At 40.6% G+C, this 22,474-nt stretch overlaps 1 protein-coding gene across 5 annotated transcripts in view; it reads left to right on the top strand.

The window, feature by feature from the left end:
• The window catches only part of pdhx (pyruvate dehydrogenase complex component X), a 25,345-nt gene extending 5,882 nt beyond the window's left edge, over nt 1-19,463 (top strand). Inside the window, exons 1-12 of one of the 5 annotated variants that reach the window (XM_016495334.1) lie at nt 64-183; nt 1,125-1,198; nt 1,306-1,389; nt 5,363-5,463; nt 5,910-6,094; nt 7,493-7,591; nt 15,213-15,375; nt 15,619-15,766; nt 16,233-16,291; nt 16,600-16,758; nt 16,955-17,019; nt 18,880-19,463. In XM_016495334.1, coding sequence (XP_016350820.1) covers nt 1,329-1,389; nt 5,363-5,463; nt 5,910-6,094; nt 7,493-7,591; nt 15,213-15,375; nt 15,619-15,766; nt 16,233-16,291; nt 16,600-16,758; nt 16,955-17,019; nt 18,880-19,144 — 1,305 coding nt within the window. In that variant the 5' untranslated portion in view covers nt 64-183; nt 1,125-1,198; nt 1,306-1,328 and the 3' untranslated portion in view covers nt 19,145-19,463. Of the gene's footprint in view, nt 1-63; nt 184-1,124; nt 1,199-1,302; nt 1,390-5,362; nt 5,464-5,909; nt 6,095-7,492; nt 7,592-15,212; nt 15,376-15,618; nt 15,767-16,232; nt 16,292-16,599; nt 16,759-16,954; nt 17,020-17,641; nt 17,910-18,879 lie in introns of those variants that run through there. The other 4 variants (XM_016495335.1, XM_016495337.1, XM_016495332.1 and 1 more) reach the window with 4 other exon arrangements.
• The last annotated feature ends 3,011 nt before the right edge of the window (nt 19,464-22,474 follow it).

The raw sequence follows: 22,474 nt of genomic DNA, 5'->3' as shown, positions 1-22,474 counted from the left end.
TCACTCACTCACTCACACACACACACACACACACACACACACACTCACACACTCACACTCACTCACTCACTCACTCACTCACTCACACACAGACAGAGTGAGGACAGGACACATAAAACATTGTCATACAGCATATTTGTATCTGGACTCATTCCAGTCATTATTGATCATGTCGTCACTCAGGTTAGTATCAGATGATTGTGACATTGATCAATATTTGTTTTATTGTGTAATTGCTCTCTGCTGTCATATTTATTTAGGATTTAATTTGTTTAAGTGCTATTTTTCATGATAAAATCGATCAAATGCAACCTTAAAACGCTGAGTCTGGAACAGTTTAAATGGACACAACATTTGGGGCACAAATGAATCAGAACTTGCTTGGGACCGTCTCTTTCCGTGTTGATCCAGTAACATTTGTTGTTGATCATGTGTTTTTATGCTTTTCAGACTTCAGTTTTCTGTCATAACCTGAACACTTTTGTTGCAAATTGTGCTGATTTGCATGTCACCAATGTCATATAACTGACTAACATGCATGAAAATCATTCTTTATGCAGTTGTGTGTCATAAACACATTCCCAGTCAGACTACACCTCAGTAAAAAAAGTAATATATTTCAATTACATTTATTTCATACTAAGTATAGTTCAAATCTAATAACATATCACTTGAGACTTACTGATAAAAAAAATATAATGTAATGTTATTTGGAGTACTACTTGTGCACAATGCACATTTCTTAATATTAAGCCTAAAATGTGTTTTAATGTCACTATTGATGAGGATTGTATGATCTTTGAATAATATTGGTCTTTAAATACTAGATATTTAAAGTGTACATGAAGTATACTTGCAATACTTCCACTTTAGCACAATCAAATAAACCTCATATCTTTAGTTGGACTTCAGCACTACCTCTGCACATTAAGGACAAAATTAGTTTTTCCATTCAGCAGACTTTAAGAAGTTTATTATACCACAATACAGTACAATTGCAGTTTTTTTTTATTAAGTACATATGTAAATGTATTTTCACTATGGCATCCTCCATGTTAGCATTGTCCCTTGACCAGTATGTTTTATTTTATTTTTTTAATTAGTTTGTTTTGCCGTCTGCCCAGGACTGTGACAGAAGAAACACTGTACTGACCAATCAGCATCCAGAATCAGCACTGTCCATTTTTATCATTTGTGTGTATATGTATGTTTTTTTTTTTATGCGATCCTCCAGAATGCCACACACCTCCTGTCCATGCGTCTGGATTGGATGTATGTATCTGATGTAGTTTGTGTGTCCAGCAGGGGTCGCTCCTCTGGAGGTGCAGATGCCAGCGCTCTCGCCCACCATGGAGGAGGGAAACATTGTCAAATGGCTGAAGAAAGAAGGTTAGTCATTTCTCTCAAATACATCGATGAGAAGGCATGCCAGGGTTTCTGCAAAGTTTTTAAAATCAAATGTAACACTTTTTAAGACCAGCACAAATGAACATAAATAATTGGTCGATCTATATTGGATTTTGGGCTTAAAATGTATAAATAAGCCTGAAATACACAAGGAGTCTTATTTTGAAATGTCTATGTTTACTGCTTCCAGCTGCACATTAAAATATATGAGGGAGATAAAGGGCCCATGCAGACTCTCACACTTGTGGTCTTTGCTTTTGACCACTTGTCTACGTTCATGATGTATTTATTGTGTTTGGCTCAAGTGTTCAAGTGCACGAGTGTGTGGACCTTTTCATTACCCGATGCGACACACTTATAGTGTTTTGATTTTCAATACTTTGCATTTTAAAATAAACTTCTAAATGTCTGTTCAGTAGTCCCTATAACAGACGACACAATTTAGTAATTCTGGTGCTTCTAATTCAGTGATAAAAAGCAGCTGCAAATGTTGTACAAAATAAACATATTCATCTTTGCACCAAATAGAATGTGTAACACTTTGTTTTACTACCAAATTATACTGTATGTAATATCTAATTAGGGCTGGATATCGTTCAAAAATGTTCAATATCGATACCAATACCGATACCTTTACATTACACATTACCTCAAAAAACGCTCTCAAGTGGCAAAGATCGCAAGTGGTATATAGTATAAGGACGAGCCAAAAACATGCACTCCTACAGCAGTGTACAACATTTGCAGCTGCTTTTTATCACTGAATTAGAAGCACCACAATTACTAAATTGCGCACAGGGGGTGATTTCGGATACAGGGCAGGATAGGGGTTATGTGCAAGAGACTTCCGTATTCTGTTATCCGGGTCTCGTCGCTTCCGGTTCAAGCGCTTTGCATATGCTTCATTAAATATGAAGCAGTTTTACTCAAGATGCCTTCAAAGATTATCATAACCAGTGTCCATCACATATGCAGACTGATATCTAAAAGTTTTTTATTTTTATTCTTTTCACTACCATTTAGATATAACAATTAAATAAAACGTCAACAATAAAAACAGCTAGCTAGTTTAACTGATCATCTTAAAAGTCCATAGATATCGCTGTTATTTATTACGGCTGTTAGCACGTTCCCCGACAAGCGGAAGCGATGAGACCTGTTTTCCGGGTTTGGTCAGGTGACGCTCGGCATACACTCTATTAAGAACCGCTGGTCTAGAGACATCAGCTGCTGTTACCAGGTGCATACAAACTGATCTCTGCAAGGAAAAAAAACAGCACTAGATATTAATAATATAATAACCTATTAAAAAAGGTTACAAAAGGAACATTTAAAAATCATATGTACTTGAAGGTACCAAAATAAAAAAAAATAAAAAATGTGGAAATTTTACAAAAAGTGTAATCTTCCTACAAAGCCTGGTCAGTGGTGTAACTGTTGGATAAATGTGTACAGAGGGTCTGCAGGAGCTGAACAATACATAATATGAGCAAAATAACTCTAGCTCTAATGCTGGTCTGACTGAATCTCCCGTGACGTCTGTGTGTGTGTGATTGTGTGTCTGCGTGCGTGTGTGTGTGCGTGTGCGTGTGTCTGTGTGTGCGTGTCTGTGTGTGCGTGTGCGTGTCTGTGTGTGCGTGTGCGTGTCTGTGTGTGCGTGTGCGTGTCTGTGTGTGCGTGTGCGTGTCTGTGTGTGCGTGTGCGTGTCTGTGTGTGCGTGTGCGTGTCTGTGTGTGCGTGTGCGTGTCTGTGTGTGCGTGTGCGTGTCTGTGTGTGCGTGTGCGTGTCTGTGTGTGCGTGTGCGTGTCTGTGTGTGCGTGTGCGTGTCTGTGTGTGCGTGTGCGTGTCTGTGTGTGCGTGTGCGTGTCTGTGTGTGCGTGTGCGTGTCTGTGTGTGCGTGTGCGTGTCTGTGTGTGCGTGTGCGTGTCTGTGTGTGCGTGTGCGTGTCTGTGTGTGCGTGTGCGTGTCTGTGTGTGCGTGTGCGTGTCTGTGTGTGCGTGTGCGTGTCTGTGTGTGCGTGTGCGTGTCTGTGTGTGCGTGTGCGTGTCTGTGTGTGCGTGTGCGTGTCTGTGTGTGCGTGTGCGTGTCTGTGTGTGCGTGTGCGTGTCTGTGTGTGCGTGTGCGTGTCTGTGTGTGCGTGTGCGTGTCTGTGTGTGCGTGTGCGTGTCTGTGTGTGCGTGTGCGTGTCTGTGTGTGCGTGTGCGTGTCTGTGTGTGCGTGTGCGTGTCTGTGTGTGCGTGTGCGTGTCTGTGTGTGCGTGTGCGTGTCTGTGTGTGCGTGTGCGTGTCTGTGTGTGCGTGTGCGTGTCTGTGTGTGCGTGTGCGTGTCTGTGTGTGCGTGTGCGTGTCTGTGTGTGCGTGTGCGTGTCTGTGTGTGCGTGTGCGTGTCTGTGTGTGCGTGTGCGTGTCTGTGTGTGCGTGTGCGTGTCTGTGTGTGCGTGTGCGTGTCTGTGTGTGCGTGTGCGTGTCTGTGTGTGCGTGTGCGTGTCTGTGTGTGCGTGTGCGTGTCTGTGTGTGCGTGTGCGTGTCTGTGTGTGCGTGTGCGTGTCTGTGTGTGCGTGTGCGTGTCTGTGTGTGCGTGTGCGTGTCTGTGTGTGCGTGTGCGTGTCTGTGTGTGCGTGTGCGTGTCTGTGTGTGCGTGTGCGTGTCTGTGTGTGCGTGTGCGTGTCTGTGTGTGCGTGTGCGTGTCTGTGTGTGCGTGTGCGTGTCTGTGTGTGCGTGTGCGTGTCTGTGTGTGCGTGTGCGTGTCTGTGTGTGCGTGTGCGTGTCTGTGTGTGCGTGTGCGTGTCTGTGTGTGCGTGTGCGTGTCTGTGTGTGCGTGTGCGTGTCTGTGTGTGCGTGTGCGTGTCTGTGTGTGCGTGTGCGTGTCTGTGTGTGCGTGTGCGTGTCTGTGTGTGCGTGTGCGTGTCTGTGTGTGCGTGTGCGTGTCTGTGTGTGCGTGTGCGTGTCTGTGTGTGCGTGTGCGTGTCTGTGTGTGCGTGTGCGTGTCTGTGTGTGCGTGTGCGTGTCTGTGTGTGCGTGTGCGTGTCTGTGTGTGCGTGTGCGTGTCTGTGTGTGCGTGTGCGTGTCTGTGTGTGCGTGTGCGTGTCTGTGTGTGCGTGTGCGTGTCTGTGTGTGCGTGTGCGTGTCTGTGTGTGCGTGTGCGTGTCTGTGTGTGCGTGTGCGTGTCTGTGTGTGCGTGTGCGTGTCTGTGTGTGCGTGTGCGTGTCTGTGTGTGCGTGTGCGTGTCTGTGTGTGCGTGTGCGTGTCTGTGTGTGCGTGTGCGTGTCTGTGTGTGCGTGTGCGTGTCTGTGTGTGCGTGTGCGTGTCTGTGTGTGCGTGTGCGTGTCTGTGTGTGCGTGTGCGTGTCTGTGTGTGCGTGTGCGTGTCTGTGTGTGCGTGTGCGTGTCTGTGTGTGCGTGTGCGTGTCTGTGTGTGCGTGTGCGTGTCTGTGTGTGCGTGTGCGTGTCTGTGTGTGCGTGTGCGTGTCTGTGTGTGCGTGTGCGTGTCTGTGTGTGCGTGTGCGTGTCTGTGTGTGCGTGTGCGTGTCTGTGTGTGCGTGTGCGTGTCTGTGTGTGCGTGTGCGTGTCTGTGTGTGCGTGTGCGTGTCTGTGTGTGCGTGTGCGTGTCTGTGTGTGCGTGTGCGTGTCTGTGTGTGCGTGTGCGTGTCTGTGTGTGCGTGTGCGTGTCTGTGTGTGCGTGTGCGTGTCTGTGTGTGCGTGTGCGTGTCTGTGTGTGCGTGTGCGTGTCTGTGTGTGCGTGTGCGTGTCTGTGTGTGCGTGTGCGTGTCTGTGTGTGCGTGTGCGTGTCTGTGTGTGCGTGTGCGTGTCTGTGTGTGCGTGTGCGTGTCTGTGTGTGCGTGTGCGTGTCTGTGTGTGCGTGTGCGTGTCTGTGTGTGCGTGTGCGTGTCTGTGTGTGCGTGTGCGTGTCTGTGTGTGCGTGTCTGTGTGCGCGTGTGTGTGTGTGTGTGTGAGCAGGAGATGAAGTGGCTGCTGGTGACACTCTCTGTGAGATTGAGACTGATAAAGCTGTGGTGGTCATGGAGTCCAATGATGATGGAATCCTTGCTAAAATACTCGTAAGTGTATTGTGTACTCGTAAATGTCTGTGTGACAGAGAGATATTGAATCGATACCGAAACTTTGACATTTTATATGAATCGATGACATTAGAGAGTTTGAGATCTGAGACAGATAAACAAACCCTGTATGTATGGAAATAAAACAAAGAATATTTTGACTTTTGACCCCTTTTTTAACCTCTATTCAATGCTTTGCTCAACTCCCACAATAATACTAGCTTTCCCCTTAAAAAAAAAATCAATACTGTCATCATTTATGATTTGATGTTAGGGAAACCTGTTTGGAGACCATTTGGTGATACTAGTGGGCACAGATATTATCACACACCTCTGTTTTAAAATGACACAATTTGCATATTAATGTGGCATATTAATTATACGCATACGTGACTTAACTGCAGCTGAGCCAGTAAAGAGAAAGCTCATTCCTGTGTTTGTCTCAGGTGCAGGAGGGCAGTCGAGGTGTGCGTTTGGGAACTCTCATAGCACTGATGGTCAGTGAAGGTGAAGACTGGACACGGGTGGAGATTCCAGCGCTGGAGGCCGTAACACTCACCACAGCTCCGCCCACTGCAGCCCCGCCTGACCCCGCCCCTCCTCTGACCACCACACCTTCAGCACCCAAACAGTCCGTATCTGCAAACAGACGTTGTTTGTAAATGTTTTTAATATACAGAATGCCCCCCTGGACATAAAGATGTATTATATTTTAATGGTCACAATTACGGTTTAAGACAAAATTGCAATTTATTAAACATGCTTAAAAAATATGTCATCAATATCTGAAAAATTAGTAAATTAGGTGATTTTGCTTGAATGAAGGGTTGCACAAATGAGTGCAGCCTCGATTCAATTCAACAAACGTGCAACATTCTAGTGCACAGTATGTCCTCCAACGTGACCCTTCTTGGCACTGAGTTCACATGACGTGTGAAATACTTGTCCACCGAAGGATTTTCACCTTGTCATGTTGAAAAAATGCCCAACAACACGGGGAGAGGGAGATTTCTGTTCCAAGCTCTTGTGTTACATGTGTGAATTTATTTTACATTTTGGATGCTTGGATGCAGAATGATAGTCTTTGTCTCATGAGAAGAGTGTGGACTCCTAGAAGTCTTCATTCTGTTAATATGGGCTTTGTCTTGTGCTGTGGCTGCAGCAGCTGCTTCCTGTGTGTAGGACGGCCGTGCGTTTCAGCTGCTGCAGTCACTCTTCTCAGCTTTTGCCAGCTCGGAGATGCTTGCTCTGCATTTCTCCTGCTCTGTTCTTAGCAAAAATCAATCATCACAAAAAGAAAGCTGAAGTGAAGGCCTGCTATGGTTTAATTTGGTAACTTTCTGGAGGGTGTACTCATTTTTGCATCACAATATTTAATGACTTTAATTCAGATCTTATTTTTCTGATTAGTATTGACATGCTTTTTTGATAGCTGATCTAGTAGACTTGCTGGAACATTTTATTGTGGGGGGGGTCTATACATTTATGCTGTGTAATGTATGTGTCACAAGCAGTTTAGGTTTGAAATGATTAAATAGTTAAATGAAGATTATTGTCAAATGTCAGAAGTTCATGTGAGTAACTAGACATGTGGTGACTCTGCCAGGTGTGAAGGTAACTAATTCAGATCAGCTCTATTATGGTCAGGATATCTCGCACACAGTAATAATTTAAATAAATCACAGAGCATGACATATTTAAATGCCAAAATGAGAATAGGAGGGCAAACATGCGAGCATAAAATGTTCATAAATACAGTCACAAAGTCACTCAAGTAACATCCACGTGTGCATGTGTATTAAACAAACTCTTCTACCGCCGCTTTTATGATTCAGTCATGAAGCTCAGGGAAACACTTGGTCACACACAAACATCTTGTACAGTAGCATTTTCATTGTGGCTTGGCAATCACAAAAGCTCAGCACCCAATAGCAGAGTCATCCTGGTCTTACATGACAGTGCAGGCATTAATTTGCTTTGTATTGTGTGTGGCATTGATATCAGTGTGTTCTTATGTGATTTTGGACAGATTGCGCTTGAGTCCAGCTGCGAGACACATTTTGGACACTCATGGTTTGGATGCTCATCTGGCAAAAGCTACAGGTCCACGCGGCCTCATCACTAAAGAGTGAGTCACACACACAGGTTTGTTTTTGTGAATTGTGGGGACATTCCATAGGCTTAATGGTTTTTATACAGTACAAACTGTATTTTCTATCTCCCTACACCTAAACTTACCCCTTACAGGAAACTTTCTGCATTTTTACTTTCTCAAAAAAACTCACTCTATGATTTATAAGCGTTTTGAAATATGGGGACATGGGGCAATGTCAGCACATGTCCTATGCTTCCTGCACTATTAACAGGGTTGATAGTATTAAAGTTGGGAAGGAAACGAGAGCTAAACCTACTTATTTCCCCGTTTCACTAGCACAGTTTGTGAGATAATCTGTTAATCCGAACCGGAACCTGAAATGTGCCTCAATAAGACTGTAAAAAATTTAGGATTCAACTAAATTTCAACTCTGAAGCAACTTTTAAAAAAGGCAATCATACTTCACATTCAAAGCCAATGCCTAAAAAAATGCTGTTGTTCAGTGTTTTTAGGTGAATATTCTTTCCTTCCTATATACACACACACACAGGGTTGTTTTTGTGAATTGTGGGGACAATCTATAGGCGTAATGGTTTTTATACTGTACAAACTGTATGTGCTATTGCCCTACACCTAACCCTACCCCTTACAGGAAACTTTGTGCATTTTTACTTTCTCAAAAAAAACTCACTCTGTATGATTTATAAGCGTTTTGAAAAATAGGGACATGGGGTAATGTCCTCATAAATCACCTTCTCTTCTTGTAATACCTATGTCATACCCATGTCATTATACAAATTTGTGTCCTCATGTCACAAAAACACACACACACACAGCTGTGCAGGTTTCATATTATATATATATATATATATACTGTATGTATATTATGTGTGTGTGTGCACAATACAATTTTCATATACAGTGTTCCAGTAAATTTATTGTTAGTTTAACCCTCTACCGCACGCATTATGATAGACCTATAGAAAAAAATATTTGAATCTTTTTCTTTTCTAAGAACAGCTTAACTTGAAGTGCTGTAAAAAAAAATTGGAAAAAAAATATTATTTTAAGGTACTTTATGATATGTTGCCATACGGCAACAGCATACTATAGTGGATCTAACTTAGAATAAGTGTAAGCTTACTTATAATTAATATTTTTCCTCAGAAATGTTGTTTGTGTTGATTCAATTGGTGCTATTATAAGCTTTAACACAATACTTACAGTATAATTGACACCTTATACATACTTTCCAACAACTTGTGCTTTTATTTATTCCATTCTTTTTTGCTGAATAATGATTTATAATTTTTGAATTGCATTACATTTTTCATGAATATTATTTAAACTGCAAATTTATGCAGTTAAAACAGATATAATACTGTATATAATGTATCATAAAACACTGACATAAAACCAAAAACATTGCAGTTCATGAAAATTCAGCATTATGCAATCTCTTGAGAGAATAATCCTTGAAAGATCACCTTTTTTATGTATGAAACTTCACAAAGCAGTTTTTTCATCTGCAGCAAGAGCAAGTTCTGCCCTTTTCTTCTTTACCTTGCCATAGAATATGGCCGTGCTCACTGATGTAATGTTACCTGTATTCATATTTAATCAAAAGTAAAATTGCCATTTCAATTTGATTATATCCATAATACAAATACCATTAACATACAGCTTAACAAATTGCAGCTGATCTTGCTAGCTAGCTAAACTATTGTAATAATGTCATTCCACTATTGCACAGTGTTGCCGCTTGGCAACACAAACATTTGAATGATTTACCAAAAACGAATTTTATAAAAACTTTTTTGAGAGGTGAATATGTCATCATAACATCATAACAGTGATGTTTTAGATTTTTTTGTAGAAGTGACACGGACTGGTCCTTGTTTGTTACTGACGTTTTAGTTTGCTTTCAGCAACTACCGACAAGAGATGGCAGTCTGTCAGAAATCTCGCCACAGAAAAAAAATGCATGTCATGTGACTTAATCAAAGCACATCATTGGCTAAACTAAGGTCTTCTCTTTCCAACAAAAAAAACGAGAATGTTCTCTTAAAGAGACAGTGGCAAGGAAATGAACACAAAGAGTATGTTGCCATATGGCTACACCATGCGGTAGAGGGTCTTTGATCTTTCAAAATGGAGGGTGTTAGACACACACACACACACACACACACACACACAGAATCCCACTGAGCAGGCTCATTACTAACACACGTTACCATGGCAATGCAGCCTCCTCTTTCTGGGTGTCCATAGAAACAAAGAAACTGACACCTATTAATACCTCGAATCCACTGAAGATCTGAGGATGACAGTTCAGCTGCGAGAAAGAGGGACACAATATGCATTTCTATTAGATTATCCAGAGATTATCCAGGTTATATTATAGGGGTGATATCATCATCATCATGATCATCATTATTATATATACATTTTCTCCATGAAAATTTGATTGGTTTGATTTGATTTGATTGTGCCAAATATATTTAAAATAGATATTTATGACCACTTTTACCAAATCTCTGACACTTAAAAACACCTAAAGGCTAAGCAGATCATAGAGATGGTCAGTGCTAATGGTTCTACAATCGCATTAGGATTAAAGAGTTTTTGAAACACAGTCCAGGCTGTTTTTCACAGATCTGACTTCAATGCAAATGATCTCTGTTATGAGGATCTCCTAGCACATGATAGAAGCACTCATACTGAAGCGTTAAAGGGTTAGTTCACCCAAAAATGAAAATTAGACTGTGTTTTACTCACCCTCGAAGCATCCTAGGTGTATATGACGGTCTTCTTTCAGACGAATCCAGCCGGAGTTATATTAAAAAGTGTTCTGGCTATTCCAAGCTCTATCATTGCAGTCAGCGGGTGTTGCAGTTGAACAGTCCACAAGTCGTCAAATAAAGCGCGCGCATTCATAATAAAACGTGCCGCAGACGGCTCCGGGGGATGAATAAAGGCCCCCCAGGGCTTGACGCTTACTTTTTTTCAGAAGGAGCACATGTCAACATGTCAACTTAGGAGCACATTCAAAATTTTAGGGTCGCAATGAAAATTTATTAAATGTGTTTTTACCTAATAAACGGATACGAGGAGACCTTTTCAAATCAAAGTGATTTCATTTATTTGAAAACAATAAGTACACTAGGTTCGACAATAACTGTGGAACACACACTATTTATTCACTCATACACTTATTTATCTAACACACAAACTCAGTCTACATTTCAATTTGCACATAATATACCTGTACATACAACTGTCTATTGTTATATACCTGTACATACAATTGTCGATTGGTATATTTTTTTATTACTTATTTACTTGTTCTATTTTTAATTGTTTATTTATTTAAATTTTTTATTATCTGTGTTTTTTTTGTTCTGTCACTGTCATTCTGTTACACTGTGGAAGCTTCTGTCACGAAAACAAATTCCTTGTATGTGTAAACATACCTGGCAATAAAGCTCATTCTGATTCTGATTCTATGTACGCATCTCTGCAGAGTGCATGCCTCTGCGATTTACCATGTTTTTGTACTGTATCTCGTTTAAAATGAGGGTTGCCGCTAACAAAGGCAGAGTTGCCCGCTTGTTTCTGTCCTCTGCAGTACTTGCAGTACAAATTGTCCTCAAAAATGAGCCATGGGAATGTTTTCTGCCACTGTGGATTAAAATTGTATTTCCTACCAGCAGTGGAGGATGAACCGTTATCGCCGCTTGTTCCCTCTTTTACGTTTTCGTCGCCCTCCTCTTCAATATCCTCCTCGGGATCTACTGTTTCTGTCATGCTCTGTCTTATGAAATAATGACTAATTGGCTTCATAATGCATGTATGTTCCATGTAGGGCTGAACGATTTTGGAAAATAATCTAATTGCGATTTTTTTTTTTTTTTTACCAATATTGCGATTGCGATTTAATATGCAATTATTTTTTAAAGCTCTTTATGTTCTGTATTATTCAACAAAGACAAGCTATAAATCATTTTTTACCCTTTTACTTGCCGCGGGAGTTCACTGTTGTTATTGTTATGGCTGTGTACGTTCCACCAAGCACCAACACCAAACAAGCACTGGATGTTTTGCTGGCGGTTATTAACAATCTGCAGACTGCGTACCCTGATGGCATTTTTATTATAGCGGGGACATTTGCACTATAACTATTTAGCAAATTTAGTATATACAACTGTTTACATGCGCACTGTCTACTGCACACCTGTTTACATTGCACTGTTTATATTTTCTGTATCATTGTTTGCATTTTGTTAAATGTACTTCTATGTAAATTCTTGTATGTATGTGTGCACTTCAGTGTGAGAGCAAAAAAATTTCGTTGTACAGCTGTATAATGACAATAAAAAGCTATTCTATTCTATTGTATAGTATGACCAACACACTATTATAGATAGATTCAACATAAATGTTCTTTTCTGTAGGCCAGGCCTATATGTTACGATGAAATTAGGTGATGCATGAATTGATATGAATTACATTTTTATTTAACAACTACAATCACAGTATATTGACTGATTTGTTGAACTTCCAACCTTGTAAGCATGTAATAATTATGTTTAAATAGCCTGGTGTAAACATTAATATGAAAGTCAGTAACAAATCACACAAACTAAAGTAGATTGCAGAAATATAAAAACAAATCTGTTGCTTTACAACACTACTTTAGGTAATTTAAAGTCACTGTAATAAACATATGTAAACATATGGACTGCACTAAACACTGTCTTTAACTTTAGACCAGTGGTTCTCAAATTTTTGTGGTCGCACCCGCCTTTAAACCTATAAAAAAAATCTGCCCCTTTCCCGAATCCCCATTCCACCGCAGACTACCGAATAATTTCATTAAACATTATGAACAATTAATGCTTTTTTAATTTAAAAAAACCTACAGGGAAAAAAAAAAGACCTGCATCACTTGAAACATTGAAAAATAGCATAGAGAGAAATATCTGTTATTATTATTATTATTCTCTCTCTATTATTTATGTATTTTTTTGTGGGTTTCATGCTGTCCGCTAAGACATAGGACACACACACAGGCTTTCCTCCTCACCAGCGACATTAAACACCGTGTCTACAACGGACGCGAGCGGCAAAATACAGTAGAACCATTATAATCAGTGTGGGTTTCATGCTGTCCGCTAAGGCATAGGACACACACAGGCTTTCCTCCTCACCAACGACATTAAACACCGTGCCTACACCGGACACGAGCGGCAAAATACAGTAGAACCCATTATAATCAGTGATGCTGTGCGCGACATTAAACTGATGCCTTGTTCTATTTATGACGTACTGACACAAAGTTCAAATGATTTGCAACGGTCGCTTTGTCGCGTCCAGTGTACAGTAGAGCTGTTGCGGCGCGACGCGTCAACTGTGGCGTCCGGTTTAGACACGGAGAGTGAAGCCCAGAGCGAGATATGCCTCGTCATATTTTATTAATTTAGCTTTTAAATGACCAGCACCTGCCTGGGTCTGTGCGACTTCATTTATTTATTTTCTTTTTCTGCTGATGGCCCGCGCTCGACTTGAAGCAGCGCTGCTTAGACCGATGGGTGTGTGTCAACAAAGTACTGCGAGAGCTATAAGAGAGCGGACGTCTCCTTGTGCTTTCTCTCGCCGTACTTTGATGTCATACATCGATCGATCTTCAAGTGGAACACACCGCTTCACTCTCGCGTGTCACGTGACCGAGTGTAATCGCAGCCTCTGCGATTGAAAAATCGCGCTTTCTCATATCGCGATATTATCGCAAATGCAATTAATCGTTCAGCCCTAGTTCCGTGTCTATCTCTCACTACGCATTACTGCGTTTACCTCACTTTTTTTTTTTTTTTTTAATGTGGCGCCTGCACGAACTTTGCGTGGATCACGTCAATCACGTGAGTTTTTTTCGGAGACCGCGTTATCAGTGTTTTATCTGCTTGTTTTGTTTGTTTTTTTTGGGGGTAAAAAATAAATAATTATTCGCACACGTGCAACTAAATACATTTTCCAGTTCGCACACATCTATTTTTAGTCGCAAATGTGAGTGAAATGCTAGCACTGTCGAGCCCTGGCCCCCTGTAGCGAATCCATGTGTTTTTGTAAGAAAAAAATCCATATTTCAACCGTAATAAACACTTTTCTCTCATCATACGCGGATCCGTTTCGGCGGAAGGCGTATGACGTATGTGCAGCGCGCGCCTCTGAGATATGCTAGTCTCGCGAGTTTAATTATAGGAGCAAAGGAAGCAAAATTTCCTTACTTTAGCAAAGGAAAACCAGTCTCCTCGTGGCTTATATCGAAATCCTCCGACATTTTTCTTTGCAAATCCTCGGTTTGTACTTCTAATTCGTGACCGGCGTTTTGTTTTGTTGTCTCTCCGCATCCGTCACTAATCACGCTACGCCGCGCGTCTTACGTCATCCGCTGGAACTGCTTCAGTGGATGACAGTCAGCGGAAGTGAGAGAAAAGTGTTGATTACATTTGAAATATGGATATTTTTCTTACAAAAACTCATGGATTCGCTACAGTGGGCCTTTATTCATCCCCCAGAGCCGTCTGCGGCACATTTTATTATGAATGCGTGAGCTTTATTTGACGACTTGTGGACTGTTCAACTGCAACACCCGCTGACTGCAATGATAGAGCTTGGAATAGCCAGGACAATTTTTTTATATAACTCCGACTGGATTCGTCTGAAAGAAGACAGTCATAAACACCTAGGATGCTTCGGGGGTGAATAAAACACAAGCCAATTTTCATTTTTGGGTGAACTAACCCTTTCAGTCTCTGTTCAAAGCTGCGGTACACTCTTACATTCAGTCCAAATCCAATGTGCTGCTCTGATTGGTAGAATGAGATGGAAACGATCAGATTTAAAATGATCGTCAGAACAATATTGCACAATTTCATGTTTTTTAATGTAAAATATTTGAGTCATAAGGCTTTTATGGTAATTTATTGATCACAACAAAAATATTTTTCATTGAATTTAAAGTGTTGATGTTAAATGATTTCTATTGATTTCATTGAACTGTAGCTCAGAGGGAATCTTTTTCCTGCCATGACAACACTGTGTCTTTGTACCATAGTGTACCGCTGTGCATGTGAAGAGTAAAACTCTGAGCTGTGATTGGACTGCAGCAGAGGCGCTGATGAACTAATAAAAGACATTTCACTCACAGGAATGTTGTTACGCTGATCAGAGGAGTGGATATGCGTTTGTTCCCGCTGATCATTCTTACATTAAAGCTTCTTTATTGTCAGTTATTATAATTCTGTGATTTTACACTGTCCTGCTGTTTTGTTTTTAATGTGAATCCTCAAATTCAAATTGCAATGTTTATATAAGCCTTTTTTTATACACATTATTTGATTCATTGACTTCAATTTGCACACTGTATGGAGGAGAACATTTATTATTGTGATGAGATATAATGAATAAAATTGGACTTTTTTTGTCCAGCTAATCAAAGCAGTGATCGCCAGATTACTAGATTATCAGAGTAGTCATTAGTTGCAGCCCTGGTGAATTTACTTTTGAAACTCCTGTACATCTCACGTCAAAATGAAAGTGATCAGCAATCAGCTGTCCTGATTCTGTGCCTGATTGAATTCATTTGTTTTTTCAGAGATGCTCTGAAGCTGTTGAATCAGAGTGGTGAAAGGCTCTCAGCTCCTCCAGCAGCTGCGGTCGCTCCTCCTGCCCCGGTCTCCGTCTCTCCACCCATCGCCCCGAGCACCGGCCGCCCCACCTTCCCAGCCCTGTCTGTGCCTGGAAAACCTGGAATGCCGGTGAGCGGATGCTGCGTTTCATTTTATATGGTCATGCTGGAGGGAAAAAAAAAAGACATTTTAAAGCACACAGTTCTCTAGAATGAACGGTGTAGCATCAAGCTTTGCTGTAAAATAAAATCTTTCAGTAAGTATCGTGGAGGGGCTGTGACTTCAGGCCTCGGAGAGTTTATTCTAAATGAACTGTGCTGAAAATATGAGAAGGGGAAATAACATGTCGCTGTGGAATGACTGAGTTTTCAGGGCACGTTCACGGAGATCCCGGCCTCTAATGTGAGGAGAGTCATTGCACAGAGACTGACGCAGTCCAAGAGCACCATTCCTCACGCGTATGCTTCGGTCGACTGTGATCTTGGGCCTGTCATGAAGCTCCGGAAACAGCTGGCCACGGGTGGGACACCTTCATCTACATCACGCTAGAAAATCATAATCCACACAGAACAGCAAGACCGATGATTGGTGTTAGACTGCCTGTGCTTTGAGGACAGTGAAGTTTATGTGCTGCTTTCCAATAATATGTCTGTGATGAGTGGATAATTCCTCAGGCCGCCCCACCTCCCTTTCCATATATCTCTGTTCCCGAAAAACCTGGAATGCCAGTAAAAAAACAATTCCAGTTCCAATTCCGTAAAAAAAAAAAAAGATGATTTAATAATAAAAAAAATTTTTTTAAAGGTATGTTTACACAGACTTTTCGTCTTTTGGCTTTTTGTTTGGACTACACTGGTGATGAAACATGATTTCTGTGTGAAAACATTAGCACACGTTTGATGCACTGATGATTAACCTCAGATTCATTCGTTTGTAAAGCATCTCAGCCGTGTGCTAACAGCAGTGTTTTATGTTTGTGTGTTCAGAGGACATCAAGGTGTCAGTGAATGATTTCATCATCAAAGCGGCTGCCGTCTCACTCAGAGTAAGTCATGAATGACAGTACTGTATCAAATCATTCATTCACAGCGGTGTTCATTTCCACTCTTTATGAGAAATTAGACCGTGATGTCATTCATTCATTAGCCACTGTTAGTGTTAAATGGGACACAGTTTTACCCCAAATGAAGGATCTTTTATATATATATATATGTGCTGCCCTTCAGAAGCAACACAAGATATTTACATATTTCCCACGATCAGCTTGCTTACAGTAGTCCATTCCCTGTGTTTATTGCCTTCTTGAGCGTAAACGAACATTTAAACGTGTTGTAAAATGCATGTGTCCCGCAGGAGATGCCAGAGGTGAATGTGATGTGGTCCGGTGACGGGCCGCAGGCTCTTGACTACATCCACATCTCCATCGCCGTGGCAACACCACGGGGCCTCATAACCCCCATCATCAAAGATGCTGCTAACAAAGGGCTGCAGGAGATCGCTGCTACCGCTAAGGTCATTTAACATCCTATAATAATCATCAGAGTTAAGCTCCGAGTGCATATGGGTGAATTTCCATCAGGGAATATAACGCTGATTATGTAAGCACGTGAGATCTGAGGTGTTATTTAATGATAGTTGTGTTGCATCATTAGCATATTAAAGAAAGAGCTCTGTTCTGTTCTCACATGGCTTCGTCTGTCTCTTTCAGGCTCTGGCGCAGAAAGCTCGGGACGGGAAGCTGTTACCAGAGGAGTATCAGGGAGGATCTTTCAGGTGAGTACCATTTCATTATTTGGAGTAAAACCTGTATAACTTTCTTCCAAAGAATTGTAGTGGTCAATGTTTTCATTACAATTACAAAAAAACACACCGAAAGCACAATAAAGGTGTTACATGCGACTAGTGCTCTATATTTCAGGTGATCTAAAGCCTACAGTAGTGTGAGGAACAGATATTCAGTGAAAACCATCTGGCTTAACTCTCCTCAGCCTGTTCATTAGAGAAGTAGAAATAGTCTGATATTTGCATTGAATCAGCTGATTGAATGGATTTACAGCTGGAATTAAGATCAGAAGAGGTCAGTGCTAAAGACAGGATCAACAAAGTTCACCTAAAGACCCCATCAAATCAAAATTACAGTGTTATGTTTTAGGGGTCAGTAATTATGCTTTCCATTGAGGTGAATGAAGTCTTGTTTCATGTCAGTGTCAAGACCACAAAACATGTCCGAGCCATTATTCTATACAGGATATACAGAATGTTTAAAGTGCTATAACATCGTACATTTACATTACATGTGATCAGATGCTTTTATCCAAAGCGATTTACATATGAGTTGAATAGAAGCAAACATAAATGTATGTTAATGCTGTTATAGTATCTGTCCCGTCACTAGCTTGTGCCAGCGGTGGGTCAGAGGTGATGACGGGGTGGACGTTTGTTCTGTGTCTGCGCATCATCTCCTGTATTACGCAAGGAAAAGGAGGAAGTAGAAAACATGAGCTCGGTTTCAATAAAAGTGTTTTTATAGTACAATGACCTCTTGCTCTTGAATTGATTTCTCAATTCATGACTCCTTTATTATTCCAAGACTTTACAGGGAAGAAATAAATGTAATGTTTGTCAACATCAGCTGGTAGTCAAGGCAAACAATTACTCGATTCATTATTTAATTCTCTATATATTGTTTTTGCTTCCTTTTCATTAAGTCGATATTTAAAGGGGTCATGGCATGGATTGTTTTATTATTTTAAAGGTCCCATATTGTCAAAACTGAAATTTCCTGGCTTTTTTCATGATAACTGAGGTCTAGGTGCTATGTAACTACCATATAAGTTTCAAAACAGTCAGTCCACAGTAAAATGCACACAGCCTGCATAAAGTAGCTGTGATTTTTCACGAACCGTTGTGACTTCTGTAAAAAGTTGATGTTTATTCTTAAAGACATCAAAACCTAAAATAAAACTCCAGAAAGGTGTAAAATATGTGACCTTTAACATGTTCCTTGAGTTTCACTTATAACGTTAATGAAGTTTTTTTGCACAGGAAACTAATATATATGTGGAAAAACGATCATTTTCAACCCTCATTCTGACCCGGTGTCTGAAATGATTGGCTTTTAAGGGGCGGATCCTTTAAGGCTTGTCAGTAAACGCCCACTGTTTTGATTGGCTAACATAATTGCATAGAAAACCATCTCAAGCCCCCCTCACTATTCCTCGTGAGTAAGATCCCCAACATCCAAACAAGCCGTTTTTGGAGCTTGATTAAATAAAGGCTTGGTTTAGAATGAGGAGGATGTTTTAACTTGCAGAATGGTTTAATGGTACAAAGACCTCTTATGTATGAAAAAATCAAGGCAAATTTGATTTTGGATGTCATGACCGCTTTAATAGATCGTGCTTGATGTAATTCAGCTCGTCCGATCCTGCTCCGTGAGGGCCAGCATCCTTTAGCTCCAACACACTGGCCTGGAAGTTTCTAGTGAGTCTGCAGACCTTGATTACTTTGGTTCAGGAGTGTTTAATTAGAGTTGGAGCTAAACTCTGCAGGACAGGGGCCCTCCAGGAGCAGGTTTGGACACCTCTCTATTAGACCTGTTTATCAGTCACTCAAATGGTTTGTGTGTTTCAGTATCTCTAACCTGGGGATGTTTGGTATCAGTGAGTTCAGTGCGGTCATCAATCCTCCTCAAGCCTGCATCTTAGCCGTGGGCGGCACCAGGGCTGAGCTGAGGTTGGCCCCCCAGAACCCAGATGGCCCCGTTCTCCACACTCAGCAGCTAATGACGGTGACTTTGTCTAGCGACGGGCGTCTAGTGGATGACGAACTTGCCTCACGCTTTCTGGAAAAATTTCGCACAAACCTAGAACAGCCTCAGCGTGTGAGTGTGCCATAGAGAGAGGAAGTGTTGGGACTGAATGCACTCTGGTGTTATGGGGCTTCTCTAATACGTGCTATTTATTGGTTAAGATGTACATAGACAAGTGATTCAAGGTCAGAGAAACACTTTGAAGCCCTAGGTCAATTAATAATATAATTTACAGCGCTTCTACCATAAATGGAATGGAATGTTCTGGTTATTTTGGAGTGAAAAGCATTCAGTGTACTGCGTAAACGTAAATCATGTGGCAGTGTTAAGGCACCTTTATAGTGGACAATATGTTAGGACACTTTTTTGGACTGCCCAATAATCCAATAAATTCATGTCTTCTGCTGCACTGAATCAGAGTCATTTTTTGCTGTTTTCTGTTCTTTTACATGCTTGTTGGCGCACTGATCACTTGATCAAAACTTTACCCGGGCAGGTTTACTCCGAGTAAACAGGTAAACTCAGCTTTCTGTTATTGTGCTCAACTGCATACACTTCTGACACTAATATCAGTATGAAAAGGATGCAGTAATTTGGCACAGAGGTTTCTGGATTACAGTCTCAAATGCACCTGATATCCCACCATGTTCTGCATCTCGATCAACTCAATGAGCCGGTCTGTCATATTCAGCAAAATCTAACATCTTTACTGATCGTTTCAGTTTTGGCTAAACTTAAGTGGTTAATAAAAAAAATTACACCCAGCTGGCTCAAGCTTTAAGGTGAAAGCTGAGATCTGTTTAAGTATATTCCTGAGTCTTTCCTTTGCTTCTTGAGTATCTGAAAATTAGGGTTGGAAAGAATGATTATTCTTTTGTGTAGCACCATCCGCTGACTGTGTGCAACTCCTACTCTCACTGTACTGCTGCACCATTTTATGAAGCAATGGTGGGCAGTTTGGAGAATTAAAAATCGCTACATCAACAGTTAGAAGGTAGAAGTAGTAGTTTGGCAGAACAACATCACATCATATCAAAATTCTGTCTAGTTTTTGTTTTTATGTCAAGTCTTGGAACGTTGTGGGAACTTGTATTTAGGATGTCTGAAATACTTGTGCATTTAATGTATTTTTTATATATAAAAAAAATAATCACATGTATAAAGATGAATAATATAGATAAAACAATGTAGAGATTAAAGTATAAAAGTGCAATATATATAGTACATGTTAATGTGAAAATATAAGCACAAGAAAAATGGGCTTATTGTAAACAAATAACAAAAAAAACAAAAACTATCCACAATCAACTAAATGCAGAGTTCTGTCCTGAAACTCTAGATGGCGCAGGCTGACAGGTCCCAACAGAAAGCGTTTGAAATCAACAAGATGTTTCTCAACGGGGTGTTCAGAGTCAGAGAGCATCGGGGGCGCTGGAAGCAAAGGTGTTCTTGGGGAGCGTTTGGTTAAAGGGGTCATATGATGTTGCTAAAAAGAACATTATTTTGTGTATTGGGTGTAATGAAATGTGTTTATGCGGTTTAAAGTTTAAAAAAAATACATTATTTTCCACATACTGTACATTGTTGTTTCTCCTCTATGCCCCACCTTTTTGAAACGTGTCGATTTTTACAAAGCTCATCGGTCTGAAAAGCGAGGTGTGCTGTGATTGGCCAGCTATCCAGTGCGTTGTGATTGGCCGAATACCTCAAGCGTGAGACGGAAATGTTACGCCCCTACCATACTGTGATGGCGTGTCCGGCCGGAGCGACGAGACAAAAACATGGAAACATACAACTTAACCACTGATTTCTAGTCGTGTCCTCTTTTGGAAGACCAAACAAAGTAGTTTCCAACGCTGTTTTGTTCTCTGTTGTTTTTATCTGTGAACATGCTCTTGATAGATGTATTTGACCATTTTGTTGAGTTTAAAACGTGACACATTCGTTCCGCTCTCTCTGATCATTTGGTCCTCCCGAAAATAAAAAAACTGTGCGTACCCTCGGAAGAAATCCTGTATGCACCCCTGCTTGCTGTACTTAAATAAGTATTTAAAGAAAATCGTTGTAGACTATTTGGCTAAGTCGTTCTGGGGTGCGTTTCTCAAAAGCAACTATGGTCGCAAGTTCCAGTCGTTACCAATAGAGTTCAATGGAACTAACGACCATAGTTAGCTAACGATGCTTTTGGGAAACGCAACCCTGAGTGATAAATTGAAAAAGCTCCCACCTGTATATCATGACTAAACAAAATAACATGTAATTTACTTGAGGTTCTGCTATAAATGAGTCTATTAGAAACATTAATTTAAATGAATTAATTATACAACAAATTGTTTGAAATTAATGAAGACTTCCTCCTGAGTTTTTGAACGGAAGTCCTGAATGATTGTTATTAAAGGTCATTTAGTCATTTTGATCACGGCTGCTAAAAAAACATCAGTGTTTATATCTGGACCATGAACTGTTACCCCAATGTTCAACACAGAAATACCAATCTTTTAACAATTAATCGTGCATATGTAGATTTATTTTTGTGTGTCAAATTTGTACCAGACCTCAAAGTAACCCATAAAGTAAACCAGCCCCCCCTTCCGCAATCCATGCCATTTTATTGCCTTTTTAGGAGGACAAATTGGTCTTTCAATGTTCCTCACTTAAGTTTTTTAAAAACATGCATAAAAATAAATACATAATATCAAACAACAATAACAAATAACTAATAAAAGTGGATAAAATATAAGCATGATCTTTTATTTTCAAGGACTAAAGAGAAATATCAATACTTACTGAATCTTAATAAAAATACTAAATAATTATTATTATAATTTAGGCCTAATCAGCTAAATCTGTAAATTCTTTAAACAGACTAAACTTTGTATTTAAGGTTCGTTGATTTTCATGTCTTCCACATACAAACAATGAGCCAGAACAAAATTATTGATCATTTGCATAAAATCATATGTAACACGTTCCTACACGTGCTTACGTGTTGTTAACGCGTTCCAATGGCGACCGGTGGAAGTGCAAGTAACGATCGTGTTCCCAACGTGTTGTTTACGTGTGAAGACACGTTGTAACACGTTTGTGTTTTTCTTACCTTAATGTAAGCTCTTTTACTTCAGTTGTGTCCTTCAAAATAGTCAAAATTAGATTTTTGCAATGACTGATTTAGAAAGTTATATGCAGTATATTATTAAAGTTAAAGCAGCAGAGGTTATTATTTACAGTCGTCACGTGGGTCATCCGCAGTGTAAGACGCTCAAAGCTCAAGACGTTCGGTTTGACGTTCGATCGGTCGCTCGGTCATTCGGACGTTTGATTTTAGCACGGAGTGCGCGCCATACGCTCGACTGCACAATCCGACACAGCCGCCTCGCCGTCGCGAGACTTTTTTGGCACACGTCAGCGTGACAAAAA

This window comes from Sinocyclocheilus anshuiensis, unplaced genomic scaffold, assembly GCF_001515605.1.
Source record: "Sinocyclocheilus anshuiensis isolate Anshui unplaced genomic scaffold, SAMN03320099.WGS_v1.1 scaffold662, whole genome shotgun sequence".
Taxonomy (NCBI): Eukaryota; Metazoa; Chordata; class Actinopteri; order Cypriniformes; family Cyprinidae; genus Sinocyclocheilus; species Sinocyclocheilus anshuiensis.
The sequence above is the reverse complement of the archived record's forward strand: the minus strand, read 5'-3'. Positions and strand labels throughout refer to the sequence as shown.